This window comes from Drosophila guanche, unplaced genomic scaffold (assembly GCF_900245975.1).
Source record: "Drosophila guanche unplaced genomic scaffold, DGUA_6, whole genome shotgun sequence".
Lineage (NCBI taxonomy): Eukaryota > Metazoa > Arthropoda > Insecta > Diptera > Drosophilidae > Drosophila > Drosophila guanche.
In genome coordinates, this window is record NW_022995745.1 from 3,319,708 (window position 1) to 3,340,090 (window position 20,383).

The 20,383-nt window shown below is 38.0% G+C and overlaps 1 protein-coding gene across 3 annotated transcripts; it reads left to right on the forward strand.

The window, feature by feature from the left end:
• Positions 1 to 2,464: 2,464 nt before the first annotated feature.
• Positions 2,465 to 18,779, forward strand: LOC117580966 (ras-related protein Ral-a). Of its 3 annotated transcripts, none has more exons than XM_034267754.1 (6): positions 2,465 to 2,646; positions 13,601 to 13,807; positions 13,865 to 14,025; positions 15,145 to 15,319; positions 16,766 to 16,889; positions 18,003 to 18,779. In XM_034267754.1, exons 2-5 carry the CDS (start codon positions 13,655 to 13,657, stop codon positions 16,880 to 16,882), a joined length of 606 nt encoding a protein of 201 aa, XP_034123645.1. In that variant the 5' UTR covers positions 2,465 to 2,646; positions 13,601 to 13,654; the 3' UTR covers positions 16,883 to 16,889; positions 18,003 to 18,779. The 3 variants fall into 3 exon arrangements, with proteins under 3 accessions (XP_034123645.1, XP_034123647.1, XP_034123646.1); XM_034267755.1 differs by lacking the exon at positions 2,465 to 2,646 and adding an exon at positions 4,298 to 4,308; XM_034267756.1 differs by lacking the exon at positions 16,766 to 16,889 and having other exon boundaries at positions 2,467 to 2,646.
• The last annotated feature ends 1,604 nt before the right edge of the window (positions 18,780 to 20,383 follow it).

Sequence of the window (20,383 nt, forward strand, 5' to 3'; positions counted from 1 at the left end):
GGGAGCTTTCAAATCGTTTTAAACATTTAAAAATAGATACATGCATAATTGCATACCAATAAACTATAAAACACCTATAAATTAACTACACATAAATAAACTATAATTTAACCATAAATAATATCGATATGGCCACTAGGCGAGAAGGCCTTAAGCTTTTTCTGATCGGTTGCGAAACTATTGCATTCTTTTCCCCTCTCGCAGATCGACGGCTCTACCCAGTGGAGAATTAAGTGAACTTAAATGAGCCAGGGAAAACAAACAAGTTCCCTGTGGCCATATCTATCAGATACCTGAATAAGGGTCAGATTGGATCATTATTGTAGCCAGAAGTCATCCAATGCCTGATCACTCTCACTCGATCGACCACATGCCTCGTGCAGTGTTTTCGGTCCTGAGGAATGTGGCTGGTAAAAGGGAGCGTTGGTGTTAGAAGTTATGTATGTATGTAAATGTAGAAAAATGCACTGGCGGTGGCGATTGACCATGCCCGAACTGGGCATGCTCGATTTCGAGCGCCTAGAGAACTTTTTTTCAGCCGAAACGAAAGTGGCCCATCAAAAATTGGGTAATTTTGTGAAGGAAATTCATTCTTGAAAAGGTATACAAATTGCAAATTGCACAGCATTAATAGGCAGCTCAGAGTCAGATTTTATATATAAAATACAATACAAAGTAAGAAATCCGCCATATTGGGCATTTATCTATCTACCAATGTATGTACATACATATGCATGTGTGCATGAATGTATTTACGTCCCTACTGTTAGTCGTCAGCAGAGCGCGTACATGCATCTCGCATCTCGCTCACTTTCATTGGTTTTTGAGCCAGTGTTGCCAATTTAGCTATTTTCCCACTAGATCTCAATTTAATATTCAATTAAAAGCTCTTTTGGCTTATCGATCTTCTTGTTGCCGTTCAAATGGAAACAATACCAAAAAGTACTTAAGTAAAGCATAAAAATACCCGAAGATGGCAGATGTCTGGAAAAAGTTATAACTCAAAAATGTCCTGGAAAATAACTATAATTCCCGCTACCCGCTATTTTATCAATTATCCCGCTTTTGTCAACACTGGCTCAAAACCCAATGAAAGTGAGCGAGATGCGAGATGCATGTACGTGCTCTGCCATAAAGCAACTGTATAAGGAGGTCTCGTCGGAAAAAATTATGGAATAGTGCGAGTGAAAAGTGCGAGTGAAAAGTGCGAGTGAAGGGGCTCTCGCTGTAAGTGTGAGGGCAACGACAATGGAGTGTCCTGATTAATCATTTAAAAGCAATGTGACAAAACATTATAATTGTTACATAATTTAGTTTTTAATAGTTTGCTTCATGAAAGTAGTCAGTGTTTTAAAAGAATAAACATTTTGAAAAATTTTGAAAAAAAAAATTGTCCGCAACCAACCTTCCGCGTCGACAAGCAAACGAACACTGAACCTAGGCAGAACCAGCGAGTAACTCTGCCACCGACGAGACCTCCTTATATAGTTGCTTTATGTTTATGCCCAAGTGTTGATTACTCATCCGATAGGTCGAGCCATATTATTACGGTATATTTTAAAAATGAGAATGTTTAATTGGGTATATTTTTGAGGGTCAGACCAGGATGACGGCATTTACGCCATACTATATACCTTTTGGGATATTTTAAATGCGAATTTTAGTTTCCTGTATATTTACGGTATATCGGTATATTTGAGACTCCCATAAGAATGTTTTTTAAACTTTCCTCTGGGGAACAAGTCAATCTCTGGTATGCATTAATCTCAAGGGCCAAATGGCGTAACGTGGCATTTCAACTTACGTTACGTTATATGATTTTTTTGTTTACATATTTGCTTTGCAAAATATTTTGTAATCAAATAAAAAATAAGTCGTTAAAGTTTGCCAATTTTGTAGAGAACGGACCGTAAATCGGATTAAACTATAGTTTTAGTGCTGAGAGCTTATAAAGTTAAATATAATATCAAAATCGGTGTTTTTGAAAAATGAGAAGGTATATTTCGGTATATTTTTGAAGGTCATGAGGTATTTCTTATCCGTATTTCCGCGGTTGCACTGTCCCAAATAATCAAATCTAAAAAATAAATAGATATAATTCTCAGCTGGATCACAAGAAGAATGGCGTTATCGTGAGCGCTTAGTCTGTTTTTGTATATTTTTGGGGTATTTTTGTGCTCATATATGATGCGCAAAAATGGGTCCGGGATAGTAATTGCTGACCTAATCCTGAAGGGGGGATTCTTCAAACGGATTAAATGTGTTCAGTGTTCAGGTGTTTCCGTGTTGAAAGTATTTTCAAGATTGTAATATCAAATATAACATCAAAATCGAAGAATATGATTTAAGACAACGGAATATTTTAAAAATTAGTAGTTATAGTTCGGTATATTTTTAAGGGCTGCTACTGTATATGTAGGTATAATTCATCGATAGTTCCGCGGTCACACTAATCCAAACAAAATTCGTTCGTCGGCGCAAGTGCGCGGCGCGTTAAAAAATATATAACTTATTGTGGTAAAATCCTATCATCCGTATTTTTTTTGCGCTTAGAAACGGTTTGTGATCCTGTTGTTGATCAAAAGTGCAGTTTACAAAACACATATACAAGTAACAGGAGGAGAGCAGCGAGGAATCCAAAGAGAAGTACGTGCAAGAGTGAGAGCAAAAAGCAGCAGCCGCCGCAGCACCTAGGCGGCGCAGTTACAAAAAACAGAAAAATAAAACACCAAAAACAAGTGATTACGCATATTTTTGTCTTATTTAAAGTTCCTGAAGTATTTTGTAAATGGCATTTCGCATCTAAACGCATTTTTATAGATCTGTGTGTGTGTGTATTAATTATTTTCAGCGCAGTGTAAACACTTTTTTACTTTACTTTCTTTTTGTGTTTTTTTTTTGCAAACAAAAAAATTACACAAACCATTTATGCCGTTTGCTTGTGTATGTGATGGATTTAATTGATTAATAGCCATATGGCTATCCCGACATCGCAGAAGTAAATTGTTTGACAAAAAAAATTCTTGTATAAACCGCCAAAAAGGCAGCGCCGCAGTCGCCTGCAGAGAAAGCCTTGATCAAAGTGTATTAGTGCGAGGTGAGGTATTTCCAAAGCGCATTCTCTCTCTTCCACGCTTTTCCTCTTTTATATTTTGTTAGTGCGTGTAGGACACCACCCAAAGCACGACAGAAGGTGGCACACAAAACAAATGTGTCTCGGAAAAGCCTCACCTTGATCTAATATACCTTTCCCCCCTCTGTCTGGCTTTTAATGCTCATGTGTAAATGTGTATGTGTGTGCGTGTGAGTATATGCGTGCAAAGCAAAAGGCAAAAATATAATAAAAAAGCCAAGCCCAAAATGTATAGCGGAATGCATAGCAAAAAAAGTGAAATTTCTCTGCACATTTTCCCACTCTCTCTGGTTCGTTCCCTCTTTCTTGCTATTGCTGAATATTAAAATCAAAACTGATATTCGCTTATTGTTCACTCAATGATATAAAGAGTGAGAGAGAGAGAGAGAGAGAGTGATCGAAAGGGGGGAGAATGAGAGGCTATTCTTTCATTCAAAAAATAAATAGGGAGAGAGGCCTTTTATCAACGGAAATATTCGCTGCCTCTGCTGCCGCACCCCGCTTGACCTTATTCTGTTACGCACATACGCACACACACACACGCAGTCACTCACCCGCTCTCTGCCTCTGTGGCTCTTGACTTTTCGTCTCCAGCTCTCATTTCCTGTGGGGAGGGGGTGTGCCAGGTGCCGCCCGCATTTTGCGCTTTGGCGCATGCTTTAGCCCCCTTTAAATACAGTTTTATGTTTTGCAATGTTTTGGATGTAACTTTTATTTTAAGGATGCCAAATATAACGTGGATGTGGTCTTTGGGAGTCAATGAGGAAGGGACAGGGACTGGGAAAAATTGTCCAAACTAAAGCCGTCGCATTCGTGATATTTCTCTAAGGAAATTTCTTAATTGACACGTCTGCTTCTTTTCCCGCATGTGTGGGTTCCCCCTCGCCATTCTGTCTTTTTGCTTCCATAGATGGTTCTCTTACCCCCACACCATCTCCTATGGCGCTTTGGGACGTGCCAATTTTCTGATTCTCTCGCTAATCAGCAACAGACTTTGACATTAGCGTTTTGATCATCATCGTGATCATAAACTTTATCACGGTTCTTGCTTACTTTTCATCTTCATCACGTTCTATCTTCACCTTTGAATACACTTTTTCGTTTCGTTACGTTACGTTACGTTACGGAACAGCTGCATGCAAAATATGTAGATAATGCAGCCAGCCAAACAGAACGTGACACACAAACACACATACATACATACATACATACATATGTAAGCTAAAAATGTGTTTCAGATCTAAGTTTTACAGTTTTCAATTAAGTTTTTTTAGCCTCTCCCTCCCCCTCTCTCTCAAGATCAAGTTCAATTACAATCCATTCATTTGTTAGGTGCTCTCTCTCTCTCTCTCACACATCTGACTCACCGTTAACGATCCTCAAAGACAACATTGTTTTTTGTGTGTCACACACTAAACACTCATTTGTGCCTCTTCCTCCCCTTTTGATTCTACTAATTGTTGTTTGGTCGGTTACCAAGGGGCGTCAAAAAGCTTTCAGCGCAGAGCGAATGGAGGGAGAATGGGAATTATGCGAATAATGCGTTCTAAATTCCCCCCAGCACCCCAAAAACCAAACACACACGAGCACCGTTGCTGCTGGAACGATGACAGCAAATACGGAGCAAGAGACAGTGCCAAAAAGAGAAAGAGGCAGAAACAGAGAGTAGTAAGTGAGGTGACCCAGACAGACGCAAACGCAGGCTCCCAAAAACGTTATTGAGTTTATCGATTTTTAATTTTTTCTGGATTTTTGCAAGAAAACATTAAACGGCTTAATAATAAATTAATGATGGCCATTACTGTGTATTAGACTCGCGCATTGTTGTTACAGTTATTAATTGAAGGACTCCACTTTCACTACATTTATATACTTATATATATGCTGTTCATACATATGTAGATAGAGGATATTCTGACCCACCTGCGAACTGGGAATAGTGCTTCAGAATTATTAAGAGTTTAAAGCTAGTTTCGTTGTATGCATAAAACCTGCTCCTATTAATGGATATTGCTTAGCGTTGATTGGGAGAATCTTTTTTGTCGTCTTTTGTTGTCGTTGTATGTATATGAAATTGATTTACAATAAGAACTATAGAAACAGCAAAACCCGAATACTGAATCATCATTATGATGCACAGACGGATCTCACGATGATCACCGCGCAGTGGCACAGTTTATTTTTTGTTGTTGCTTTTTTTTTTCGATTATCTTTTGTTCTGTGTCGCCAAATGAGCTCTTGAGAGCCATTTGCTATGCTGCTGCTAAAAGAAACCCAGAGCAAACCAACAACCTAACAACTTGGCCTAATTTATAGCCATCAAGCTGTGATTTGCTCTAATTTCGTATTTAATGGGAGTTGTTCCGTCAAGGGAAACAACCCAGCGAAGAAGAGTAAAGAGAACAACTATTTTAAGATTTAGGTGAAGTCTATTTGGACTGAAATGTTTGTCTTAGGTTCAGCTTTCAAGATCAAATAGATTGAAGTCTAGATGTTGTATGTTCTATCGAACCATGGATATTATTTCATTGGAATTCCGACAAGTTTTCAACTGTTGTGAATAGTAGTTACATCATCTCTGGCATTCCATTACTCCAACTTTGGATACAGGTTTTCGCATAGGTTCTCAACACCAGGTCTTTGCGAAGCTTTTGTTGTTTGGTTTTTATTTTTTATCGTGTTTGAAAGATCTTTTATCACAGGTTGACTCTGCCTAGGTTTTAATTATGGTTGCGCTCACTCCCCACCTCATCTTACCTTAGAAAACACTTCCCACGCATTGTGCTCGATTTTTTGTATGCCTCTTTTTGGTGTGAATTCAGTTGTTATTTCGCTTGGAGCCTAGGCTTTATCGCTATGGCAAATCAAACTTGTTCCCCGTGCATGATTCTACGCACAAGTTTTTTTTTTCTGCAATATACGTGCTCTTTTTTGTCCCAAGAAAGTTGTGTGCACAACGACTGGCAGAAGAAAAATGTAAAACAAATGAAGAAGTTGCCTCAAATGCGAAACACTTTCTCAAAGTCAGGGAAATGGATACCAATCTCAGAAGCGAATAACATTGAAAACATTCGTATGTTTGTACATGCAACATTGTGTAGGATTAGAAGAGCTTCTGAAAAAGGTTTCGTGTTTTATCGGTGCCGCCGATTCACCACTTGACATTGAAAGCGGCGTCACACGCGACTGCGCAGCAGCGTAATAGACGGAGCGGTGGGCAGGGGTATTACCAGAGGCTTTGACGCATGCCTTCGCTCGCCTCTGAAATATGTGAGCCACAAAACCGAATTACTTTGAACATACAATACATACATGCATGCATTTCGATACCCCCCAGATGGTTGGTACACTTGGTATATGTATATGTATAAAAAATCGCATAACTTTTAATAATTTCTAAAGTTTCACATCTTTGGCTTGGAGAGAGTATACCTTAGTCGATTCCTCTTTTGGGTTTCACGTTTGTGCGCGTGTGTGTTTTCCCCTATTCAATAATAGATTATTTATTTGCATTCCGTTTTGGTATGCTCTTTGGTCGCCAAAGTGCATTGAACCAACCAACCATAGGCTGTTCAATCCAACGGCATCTTTGTAAGCTGAAAAAAGCACATGCGCCTTGCACTTACAGCAGCGTTCGGAAAAATAGTGACCATATAAAGGGGCAAGCTGATTTCAAGTAAATATATGTACATAATATGTTTTAAATCATTTCTTAAATTTATATATTGTAAAAAATGATGCCCAAAGTAGATATAAATGCCAACTATGTGCAACTGTATAGTGCAAATAATATTTTGACCGCAACTGTGAGCCGCTCTGTGTCTCCAAAGCAAGACCTGCATTTAATGATGCCACTCATAAAAAAACGCCAAACAAATTCTCACACAGCGCCCAACAACATGAGCGCAGAAGAAGTTGATGACAAGAAGGAATGTTTGGCCTTTGAACGGACGGGGGTCGAGGCATTGTATACCCTAAGTATACCACCGCAACGATCTCATAGTGGCGTTGAGCTTCAGCACAATGCACTCTTTTTTTTTAAGGGTACCACAAAGAAAAATAGCGCGAGAGAGAATGAACATATTAATGTATTAAAATATGTCGTCTGTGCGTAAAACTGTAACTGTCTCCAGTGCAGGTTCCCCTCTCTTTCACCCGTCACGTAATTGTCACCCAATTTCTCTACCTCTCTCTCACACAAATGTGTCGTTGGTTTATTGAACTTAATCTTGTGCGGAAGTTTAACAAAATCACGCCTCTGTCGCTGCTTCTGCTTCTGCTTCTGCCTCTCTCTCTCGCTCTTTCTTCTCTTACATTTCTTTTTTTGCTCTATGGAGAATGCAAAAAAGACGCAGCGCAGCACAAGAGGGCGATGCGACTCTTCTCTGCCGCTATTGCAGCTGTAAAGATTGCAAATGGCGCAGCGGAATAAATCGCAGAAGAGGCAGAGGAGAGACACACAAAAAAAACTTGGCATTTGGCAAACGGTGAAAAAAAAACTAGCAGAAAACACACACAATCATTCAATGGTGGCTAGGGGCCACAAGGGGGTGTGGCATTTGACAAATTACAAATAGGGAATGTGTTTTGTAAGGCTAGTGCTCATTAGCAAAGAATTCAAGCACAGGATCAAAGAGAATCTCTAAAAAATATATGTGGGAAAAAGCATTAGAGCACTTGCTAAAAGTACTCGTAAAGTATACATATATTCCTGCATCTATCGATATAGCAGAATCGGTAACTTGTTGCTTTTAAATTGATTTAAAATTTCGATATTAGTAGAGTATTAAGTATTGCAAAACTAGAGTTTGGGATGCCTTTCCCATTTTTCGGCCATAAAATTGTTTCATTGATTCCCCCCCATAAGCATGAATATGGTACACGAGTACTATGAGTATTATAAACAATTGCCAGAAACCTGTGTGCGGTTCGTAAATATACAAAGTGGTTTCCAGTAAATATGTGTGTTGAAAATGATGTGCATATGTATACTGCTCTCATATGTATTATATCTTTCCCGTTTGCACTAACTGTAACTTTATTGGCCACAAAATAGCTTCAAGGTTATAGCCAACAAACCACAAAACGAAGGCAGGAGTCAGCAGACGTCGGGTAGAATGTTGCCGGCGGCGGTGGGGGGGCAGTCAACCAACCAACAAGAAACAACCGCCTTAAGTAAACTGAAATAAACTAAAAATAAATTCATTAATTTAACAGTTAGGCTTTGAAATGAAACTAGCGAAAATCCAAAGCAAAGCAAACTATGCAGAAGACAGAGAGAGAGAAGATAGAAGAAAAGAAGACAGAAGACGGATACATGGAACTCTGACATGAATTTACGGCGGCACGGCACCACGGGCACACGCAATGCTGAAAGATGGGAAAAACTGTTAGACCACAAACAACAACAACAACCCCACCAGCATAACAAACAAAAGAAAGATCCAAAGCAGACATCCAAAACATCGACAGTGAGAAATGCCAAAGAAACAGATCTATCAACAGATCACCAGCTCCTAACCAGAGGGAATTTAGGGAACAGAACTTCAGACATTTTCCAAAAGATAAACCAAGTAATCAAATAGGCTAACCAGAATGACACAGTAATTGCCATATAATACCCAACCAAAATCTAGTTAGTAGTTGTCCAACAGAACTCAGGAAAATTTCTTAGAAATGTTAACACCAAAACACAGAATCATAGTCGATTTAAACGTAAAGATAACAAAGGTTTAAAATGTGTACTGAAAGATGCTCGTTGTTGGGGGAATTCCATCTGACTTTTAGCAGAACTCCAAGCACTCAAAGAATGGCCTGAAATATGATTTAGATGAATTTATCAGTTTGCTCATGAGAAATGTTAAATGTTGGAAGGAAAACATCTGAGATAGCCAGTCAATTTTAGAGGCACAGGGAATGCATTATAATAAATGTATCGCGAACTTGGATACACACTTCCCCAGGGTCTGCAAGAGTCTATTAGTGCGACTCCACTAATGGCGGCGTAATACTGGAGCACAGCATAAGAGATTAATGTCAAAGAGCACACGAGAGGGAGAGTTGGAGAGAGGGTTAGGCACCTTCTGTGGGAACTTGTAATAGCGGTAAACTCTGTGTGGACGACGACGATGACTTTCGTGCACCTTTAACATTAAACTCTAGACTCTTGGATTCTCCAAACGGAGTTGCACATGCCACATCACGCTTCAGTAACCACCCACAAAACGTAGCCCTGGAACACACAACAACAAGAGGAAGGCCATGAAAAAAGGCATGGAAAATGCTACCCAAAGGAACTAAAAAAGAAACTAGACGCAGACACAATGACGTCATTTGCAACAACCACCAACAATACATTTGTATACTCGTAGGCGGAGGGGAAACTCAAATGGAAATCGAATGGGGAACAAATGGGAATACAACTACAAAACGACCCCCATGCGAATGAGTAATAAACACAAACCGGACGGAGGCTGTGGGCTTCCCCCCCCCCCCCCCCCCCCCTTAATGTGGAGTGTTGGAGATTTTTAAAAATATCCCAAACAAAATAGAATTTAGTTAACGTCATGGAAATTGCCTTCAATTGCGAAAAACTTGATCAATTCAATCTCGTAATCGTTCTATCGATCGCAGCGAGTGAGAAAGAGCTCTGTAAAAAATCAATTGAGAGCAAATAAATATGGGTGAAATGATTATTTGGCTTGGGCTTAATTCATACTAAATTATTAGCCATACGAAAATGAAATTCCCCGTTTGTGTGTGAGTGAAACATTTAAGAGCTATAATTTTTCGTTTAAGTATTGCAAGATTACGATTAAAGTGTTTTTTATGATGCGCCCAAGAACGAATTTCGGAATGAAAGAACAGCATTTCCAGCGGCAGAACATTTAAAATTCCTGCTCCCAAAAATCTTGCCACTTCGAATGGTTGGAATCTGTCTAAAAATTGAACATTTTAAAACTAAACTTGCACTGCAATAATGTCCTGGAATCACTCGCGAACTTGGCCACTTGCCTTTCGAAACATTATGCAGTGAATGAATAGAAATGAATGAAATGTAAAACGAAGAAAAAGGTTCAAGTTGATGGAAGGACAAACTTTAGAGAACTGATTCCCACTAACTTTACATGAAAATGGAGTGATAATGCAAAGCAATTAATTAATGTCTGCGAGCATTTATTTTCAAGGAAATTCTTTAATTTGAAAGACGCCTTAAAGTGTTTTTAAAACCCAAAATTCCCTTGGTTTATAAATGTTTGTTCCAACTGGAAAGTTAATTAGCGAATTGAATTTGTTTAGGCGCTTACGTCATTCGGTACACATATGTAGACGAAAAGTGCGTGTTTTCCCTGGTGCCGCATTGTTTTGGGGTTTTTGGAACAGTAACAAAACGAATTTTCCTCAAAATACATGGGGTAAATGTTTTCTCGAAATTTTCGTTTCGTTTCGTTTATTTGTTTATAACGATTTCAATTTCGGGTTTCGATTTGTATATGGAATACTCACACACACATCACAAACAGACAGACAGAGATCTCCCCTTTCGCTTTGTACTTTTTTTTGTGTGTAGTTTACTTTTTGTTTCATTTTCTAGATTGCTCTTTTTTTGCTTTGCTTGTGCTTTCTTCTTTTTTATTATAACAATTAAGTTCTTTTAACGATTGTGGTTTTTGTGTCTGCGAAAAGATTGCCTAACCTTGGCCCATAAGAAAAAATGGAATGGCCAAATAATAATCTAATCAGCAAAATAAAGTAGCACGAACTACCAATTCCCAAAACTGTAACTATAATATACAAAGCACACAAAGAAAAATACAACAAGTAAATTAAGCCAAAAAGAAAATGTTAAGCAACAAAAAAAGGCATAAACATTGTAATTATTGTCTCCGATTGTTGGTTTCCCATAGCCGGTGCGCTATTTCTTCGAACCTCAAATAAATGGCATTTCAGTTATAAATAAAAAATAGTATTTGTACATAAATACCTGTCTTGCTTGGTAAAATGTTTGCGTTGTGTATTACTTTGATTTACTGTACAAATAACGCCCAGGCGAACGATAAACAATTGATGTTTAAAGAGTGTTAAAAACGGTTCGAAGATAGACATCGAATCTCTTAACGGATTTGAAGAAACTGGATTCATGTCACAGCCACACTGAAATAAGCCTGCACAAAGATAATGGTAGTCTATAGATATTTTATATTTTTCAAATCACTTTATGCTTTCCAAAGCTACAGGTAGGGTATCCTCTCCATAGGCGATGCCTGTCTCGCTTTCTATAGCTCTCAAGCTTTCTCACCAGTTTTTCTACACCATTGCGTATGAGTAACATTTTGCAATTTGAACACGTTTCTTGTTTCGCTGTTGTTGCTGTTTTTCCTGTTTTATTTTAAGTTTGTACTTCTTGTGGATAATTCAATTGGCTGCCTGCCTGCCTGCCTGCCTGGAAAACTTGGGCGTGGGAATACACACGTTTTTATCGTATCCGTATCGTTGTTGTTTACTGCATGGCGTCTCGAGTCTTGCAACGAATTGATTGACATGCCAGCTTTTGCGCCGATTACTCATACTCTCAGGCTACTTGTTGCTTATTGCCATACCCCCAAAGTCACTCTAGGAGTTTAGCCAAGCAAATTGAGAGACTTGACAGCAGGAAAAGTGTCCACTCTTTGGGGAATTTCTAGTAGATTTTGGTATTGTAGTTTGACAAATACTATGGTAATCCTTTTTGTACTCAGTATTTGGACATGACTGTACCAACAAATGAGCTGCAAATGAATCTGTCATCTCATGTGACGTTTGGGTTCAATATCGCTTGCAGTGTTGGTTAATGCGGTTGGACAGCACAACTGTACCTGTATTATTCGATTGCCGTAATTGATATTCCACATTGCGACAACGAAGGCTGCGGTTGAATCTCGAATTGCACGTGGGGTGTGTGTGAATAATTTAAAGCGCTTAGATGTAGTTTCGAAATTATTCTTTGTGTGTTCCATATTTATGAACTCTCGAACTGTGTGGTACACTTGGCCAAAAGCCAATTGGCCAACTGATTGGCTCTGGTCTCTGGTCTGCCCGACCGTCTTTGCTTTGTAAAATGTTCCTTCAATGCGTAATTTTTGCAAATGGCAACCAATTTATGGCTCAATCGATGACGCAGACAATGGCAGCCCATAGCTGGAGGAGGGGTGGCAGGGTGCTGTTCTGGAGAGACTGGAGATCTATTGTTGTTTATGGCACAAAAGGCTAATTGCAAACGGCAACAAACAAGCGCAACAATACACAATAGAGGTTCACATTTCAATTGCACATAAACCGATGCTTTTGATACTCTTCCTGGGAGATCGAACAATCCCGTCTCCATAATTGTCAGCCATAAAATAATGCAAAATCACTCAATGGGGGTTTTCACCACACCAATACCCAAAAAGGGTATTTATTGCACAAACGAATGGAATTTTGGCTAGGTCTGCACTGCCTTCCTGTTTGGCCTCCGTTCCCCATGTCCCATGCCGCGTGCCGTTGGGCATGTGTAAATGTGGTTCATTGAACTTTTTATTTTATGCTTCATTTGCTAACCGAGCAAATGGCAACAAAAGAAAACAAGAAACAACAAGCCATAGATGGGTCGACAGCTGTTGAGTTTGGCAAAACCGAATCAAAGAGTACCCTGGAAAAGGCACCCACTCCCAAAGGATATTTGGACTGCAAAAAAGCGTGCAAGTATCTCTTTTGAAATATGAGAAAAATGCCTCTATCAATTGGGATTCGTTGTATGATTTTATGGATCATAAATCCATTATGTACCAAATTTCCTTCCAAAAATCTTGAAAATTTCAAACATCTCTTGGCATTGATGCGCACTCATGAAAGGGTATACAAAGTGCGAGTACAAGTGCCAAAAAAAAAAACAGCAATTGGCAGGTCGGCCAGTAGTTGATGGCGACTTTCTTACATAAGCCAAAGCCAAGAAAGAAAACCAAACCATACGAAACGACAGGTAAACATAAAAGAAAACTACAATCCAAAGTGTAGAGCATATGCCGTAAGGCAAAGAGCAATATGAAGAGATCGCACTGCGCACAGTAGCAAAAGGTTAACAGAACGCAAAAAGGGCACACCGAATGATGAGGAGTGCTGCAAGTCGAAGACAGGCAAGGCAACAGATTGCATTGGTGCCCCATCTATGGGTTCTATAACTCGAAAAGTAGCTGCCTAACAGCGAAATGGGTGTGGAATATAGAGGTATTTAAATGAAAGAGTCCATTCAGTACATTTATTCCATGTGAAAATTAACCATAATTGAATGGCTACATGCACAGCAAATTAAACTCCTTATCAGTCACGAGAGATCTGTAGAATATATTTTGCCTTGGGAATAAAATTCACATTTTGAAGATACAAAAATTGATCTTCCTTCCAAAAAATAAACCTAAAACTAAACCGAACAATTATTTCCCTTTGCAGAAGAAGTGATTGTGTCTGAGAGAGTGAGAGAGAGATCCAGTACATCCCGCCACCATGAGCAAGAAGCCAACAGTTGGACCGGCGCTCCATAAGGTCATTATGGTGGGCAGCGGCGGTGTTGGCAAATCCGCCCTCACACTCCAGTTTATGTACGATGAATTCGTTGAGGACTATGAGCCCACCAAGGCCGATAGTTATAGGAAAAAGGTAAGCCCAACGCATGAATGGAACTCTGCTGCAGATTTATACTCTCTCTCTGTTTAGGTTGTGCTGGATGGTGAGGAAGTACAAATAGATATACTGGATACGGCTGGGCAGGAGGACTATGCTGCCATCAGAGATAATTATTTTCGCAGCGGCGAGGGTTTCCTCTGTGTCTTCTCAATCACAGACGATGAGAGCTTCCAGGCAACCCAGGAATTCAGGTGAGTGTGTCAAGAGAGAGACGGAGCCGGAGACAGAGACTGAGGGAGAGATGACACCAAGTGTCGTCGCTAGCGGTTTTCATTTTCACACACAGCAATCCTCTACATTCCTTGTGTGTTTTGCTGTATTGCCGCTAATTAGTCACACAAGCACCTGAGGGTCTGCTCTGACAACGGGGGAGAGGTAGCATCTGGTTGTAGTGGCAGTGGCTGTGTAATGCATCTCTATTCATGCGACTGCACCATCCGAAGAGGGAGGCGGGAGGTTCGAATAAAACACTCAACGTGTCCTAAACATGCGTATTCATTTTTATTGTTTTCTATTTTTATTCTTCTAAAGATTGTAATAAACGCCCTTAAGCTTATTTATCAACAAAAAATCTAAAATGGTAGAAGCTTCTAAGTAGATTTCAGTCGTTTTTGTATGCCAATTATGATTGGGAAAAAATCAGATTAGGGGACATAGGAGAAGTGCCTCTGATCCTAGGTGTAGTGTCAGTGAGCACGCCATTTAGTGCTCTTCTTAGATTATAGAAAATTGGATAAACAATCCTCAAAAACTGCTCGAAAACACACACAATCTTTAAAGACACCTTTTTATGTTTTTTGTCAAACGAAACTTGGGGAAACAACTCTCGAAAGTCTGCACCACCACTCAATACTCAATTGAAACCTCCATATAGCAAGCACCCTTGCAAAGTGCCTTTAGCTCTGCTCTCAGACATTTCCATATCCATTCCCATTTGACCTAATTGAGTTCTTTCAGAACATTCAGCAGGAAACAACAGAACGCAGTAGGGAGAATATTATGAGAATTGTTTAAAGGGTGCGGACCTGCCACACATACAAGGGGTTGACCGGTTGCAAATATTTATGCCTCTATACAAATAGCAAACAGAAGGGTAGAATGTATAGCATCTATATGTAGGTGCGCGTGTCTGTCGCGTAGTGAAGTAGAGTGACACACGCCACGCCACGCCACGCACTGACTCACCTGCAAAAAACATTGCCAATGGGCCCCACGATAAGCCTATCCATATCTATCTACCTGTATATATGTATGTAACCATCACTAATGGCTCTCTTTATTTGTGTCGCTCTTTTTTAACTATTTTTCAGAGAACAGATATTGCGGGTGAAGAATGACGAGAGCATACCGTTCCTGCTGGTGGGCAACAAATGCGATTTGAATGACAAGCGAAAGGTGCCGCTGAGCGAGTGCCAATTGAGGGCCCAACAGTGGGCGGTGCCCTACGTAGAGACCTCGGCCAAGACGCGCGAGAATGTTGACAAGGTGAGGGCAATGCCTCCTTCAGGAGGCCCCACAGCCTACCCAGATACACAGATCCACTTGCACTCGCCATTGCCTTAGAGTGGAAACCAAACAACAAATACGACACCTTAGACACACACCCACACAAAAAAGAAATACGAATACGAATTACTCTTTCGCATTTAATTGGCTAGCAACAAAAACTTGCACAAAGAGAGCAAAAGTGTTTTTAAGTTAATTTAAGTTTTAACTATTTATGAACACATTATTTTCGATGTTGTGTTTGTTTTTTTGGCCCTTTGTTTGAGTAAAGGACACAATTACAACCCTCTCTCATAGAGCGGCTTAGGGATCTACTGAGGCATTAGACAATAGATTTCAATTAAGCTTGGTCCCTGCGAACTAGTATAGATTTAGAGCTCTCTTGTGTCTCTTACTGTATAGTGTCTTTCACAATAATACATAGGAATACTTACTCTAGGGATATCTCTAGCAACAAATAGTTTTTTCGTTAGAAACTCACAAATGAAGTGGGTAGATTGTGCCATGAAAGTAAAATAGTTAGCAATAAATATTGCACACTCATTTACAGTCTTATCTGTGAGTTTGCTCTTACTTACTTAGAGCACAATTAAAGATTATTTCAAATGCAAAACGCAACACAATCCATGAACGAAGTTGTACATTTCTGTCTTTTTAGTAAGTTTCCTAAGTTAAGCATTATTCCTGGCCCTATGTCAGACAGCTGACAGATGATATTTTAAGGGACATGTGATTCATTCAAGTTTTCACTATAAATATAATCTTTCTTTATGGTCGTCAAACATTTTGTGTGTGATAGCAGAGAATTTGTAATATTCGTAGTGGCGTTGTGGTTGTAGGGGCGTTCTGATAGCAGCTTAAATTGAGGAAGTAAGATAGGAATGGGGAATTTATTTTGTTATGCATATGTAAGCTACAGATTTAGGTAATATCAGTAGCTATTAATATTATTAATTAAGATTACATACAATATAGAAACGGTAGTACTGATCGTTTAAGGATTCCGGTACTTGTGCCACGATTCGTTCTTCCATTACTCCAAATATCTCTTCTCACACACACACACACAAACACAAACACAGATAAGGCTAAAGCTTAACACCCCAAAGGAAACATTCCTGCTGCCAAGCTTTCAATGTCGTTGCCGCTTTTCGTTTTTGCTCGATTTTTGATTTGAATTATTTCAATATATGAATTCAAGAAGACAACGAATGCCCAATGCATTTCTCTCTTGCTCTTTCGCTCTTTTGCACCTTCACACAAGCCGTAGATGATGTTCGTGTGTGTTTGTGTATTGGTGTTGCCTTTTCTTTTTGTATAAAGTATAAGTTTGAAAACGAATTGTAACGCTGATTTCTGATGATGCTAACACTCTCACTTTGATTCTTTATATGACTTAATTCCCAATTAAATCCACAATTGCAGGTATTTTTTGATTTGATGCGCGAGATAAGGTCACGAAAAACCGAAGATTCGAAAGCCACGAGCGGGCGTGCTAAAGATAGATGCAAGAAGCGGAGACTTAAGTGTACCCTACTTTAGGCATTAGGTGCATACAACCAACAATTTCCAATACTTTCCAAAAAAATTTACATAAAATACCCAAAAACCCAAATACAGTACAACATATAATATATCCAATATGTAATACAATAACCCCTAGAGTTGTAATACCCCCTTTCCCCATAACTTTTTGGTTAACTCTGAGCTTGAATCTTTCCCAAAATTTAGCTCGTTTGCTGTTTGCTGTTTGCTTTTGGCTTTAAGCACTCTTCTATATTTTTACTAACATTTAACCCCCCGTTAATTTTAATGGATTCTCTTTGATATTTGTTTGCAATATATTTATCTTACTTAACATTTCATTTAATTATGATATTTGGTTTGCCAACACTACTACTACTACTACTACACCACACAACTAACGGACAGCATAAAAGCTCTTTTCAACACTGAATTTAGTTTGGCCAAAAAGCTTTGCAACAGTTGGGCATTTTCAAGCACTCCTTACATTTAAATGGAAGATGGGTTGGGGACATATACTCTGGATCCTTAAACTTCATATTTATGTTCTTCTGTTTCCATGGCCTTGAGAGATTTTCTTGACAATTCGAGCAGGTTCTAATATATTATTTTCTCTGAGCTTATAGGATTTAAGATTTTTTATAAGATCTAACACACACACACACACACATACATGTACATACACCGACAAACATTCGCACACACATACTTAAACAAAATCTTTTCAAAAGAAAGACAAATGTATACACATTATTTTATTTATTTTTAAATTTTGTGAATGGAATTTATTTAGATTTTTTTTTTAATTCGGTTTCTTGGTATTCTTCTTACTTTGATGAACTATCTTTTTCTGGTATAAAGTGTGTACAATGCTTATGAAACACACTGTACCTGCCAACAGTGGGGCAACGAAAAAGTCTTTTAAAGTCTCATTCCTTTTGGTGAGACTTTTCCTACTTTTTCTCTGCTCCCTCTGTTCCTTCTTCTGTAAAATTGCTTTCGGTTTTCTCTATAATTTTGTTTTGTTTAGCAATCTCAAAATTTATGTAAATATAGAGAAGAAATTGTAACCCTACAACTGAAAAAAAAAAATATTTCCATGATATTAATGTAGTTTCTATATACTCCTTTGATGTAGGTATTTTATGATCTAATCAGGGATATTTCGTCACGTAAAAAGCAACGTCAGACGGACGTGAAACAGCCGCCGAAGCCCAATTCTCATTGCTGCCAATTGCTGTAGGGAGATGAAACAACCAAACAAACAACAACTCCCACATGATGAACAACTGCGACAACAACCACAACAAGTGCAGCAGCAACAACAACAACAACAACTACAACTACAACAACGGCCGCATGGATAAAACCTTCAGCAAAGAACAGAACGTTTTGTTAATAATAAATTAACTTAGAGAACACAAACACACACGAAAAACAAAAACAAGAAAATATCAAAAAATAATTTTCCGCACCAAACGAAAACACGCAAAAAGCTTAATCAAAGCAACAAACTGCATTGTAATATACATAAACAATATATTTTGTAGGCAAAAGAAAAAGGTTAATAATTTTCCCAGCATCCAGCCGTCACGACAACTTTGTCACTTAACTCTTGGTTAAGTTCTCGTCAAATTGAACAATTGTGTTTCGTCTTTGTTGCTCTTTTGTTGCAAATACATGAAAAAACACATGCCTAAAGCGTAAACTTATTAAATGTAATCAATCTTAGAAACCTAAAAACCAATTAATGCAATTCATTAAAAACTATATAAATCTTTTTTTTTGTAATCATTTTTAATTTAAATAGCTAAATGCAAACACACACACAAAACAAACAAGAAACCTTACAGAAAAGCTTTTTATGAATACTTCTATATATATATATATACATTTAAATATACAACAAAAATAATAGTTTAAACAACAAAAAAAAACCTAAACCTAAATGAAGGAACTCCTAAATTGCTAAAACAAAAAATAGAAACGGAAACGTTCCCTTTATTAAATATTAAAATGAAATGAAACAAAACAAATTTTTAAGGCAATTTTTGTAATTTTCTAAACGGAAGGCAAACAACAAATATAAATAGATATACATAAAAACAAAAAGCAAATGCAAAACCCCCAGAGAAAAGTAGAGAACAATTCGTTTTTGACAAGCTTGAGAGATTTTCCTTGAACAGTGTTTTGTTTCTTTTCATCTTTTGTATTGTAACGCTGATATACATCCAATATATATACATACATATATATATTATAACTATATAAATATGGCAATTTCTCCCAATTGATTTGCTTGTTTACTTTTGTAAAACTGCATTCTGTATTGTAATGTTTAAGCTATTATTATTATGATAATTACTATTATTAAATATATAAGTTATGTATGCAATCAATTGATGGATGGTTCAACTTTTGTATCAAGCATTTCCCTTCCTCTATCTCTCTCTCCCCCACCTCTACACCTACATCGACACTTTTATTCTTTTTGTCAACTTTGTGAAAATTAGTTGCTAATCCCACAAACACGGACGTAAACGAACATTTCACTCTTTTTCATTCACAAACAAACACTCGCTCACACGCATACACGAATACATACAAATATACATATGTATATCCAAAATAAAATTCAGCAAGAAAACGCATTTTTTTTATATGAATATTATATATACATAAATTATTATTACGAGAGTTAAAAATTGCGATTGCAGGAGCGTACGTTTAGCTTGACTCAGAAATAAACCGAAAAATATGAGAAATAAAACCAAACAACAACAAAAACAATCAAAACTTAGTTTTACTTTCAATTAATCAATCTATACTGCAGGGGCTGAAAAAGTGAGTCAGTTCACAATGGAAACAAATATACGGGATACGTAGATATTAGACGAATTAAGGACGTGCCATAGCATTAAGGTCACACCACATTTAACAGGAATATCAGCATCAGCTACATTTTAAATTGAACTTCGTCTCTGGTGGAAAATACCGAATAATACTCTCTAAATATATCTGTAAGTACATAATTGTTGTAGAGAGTACATAGTTGGCTATAAAAAACCCACTAAGATATACAGATATGCTGACTGAGTACCGGGTATAAAAGCTGTGACGTGTACAAAACGTCTCACACGTCCCTCCACTTTTCTTTTTAAGATGTTGTGTCATGGAGCTCTTCTTAGTGGTGTACTCAAATTCCTTGGGCTTCCATTGTATACAAATTTCGATGCATAATAATAATGCGCCAGCATTACTACACTTTTTTCCATCTCATTTCTCGACCGTCCATGTGGTGGATATCCTCCCCAATTTGTAAAACACTTGTTCCATGTTTTTGCTGTGAAATCTGTTTGTTTTTAATTTTATTTTTTTCGCATTTTCTGTTTTCTTTACACATTTACATTTATATATAATATATATATATATATCCATTCTTCATTTATACTTTTTTATATCCATTGCAGTTGATTCATGACTTATTTAATTTTGCTTTTGTTTTTTTATGCAGTTTGT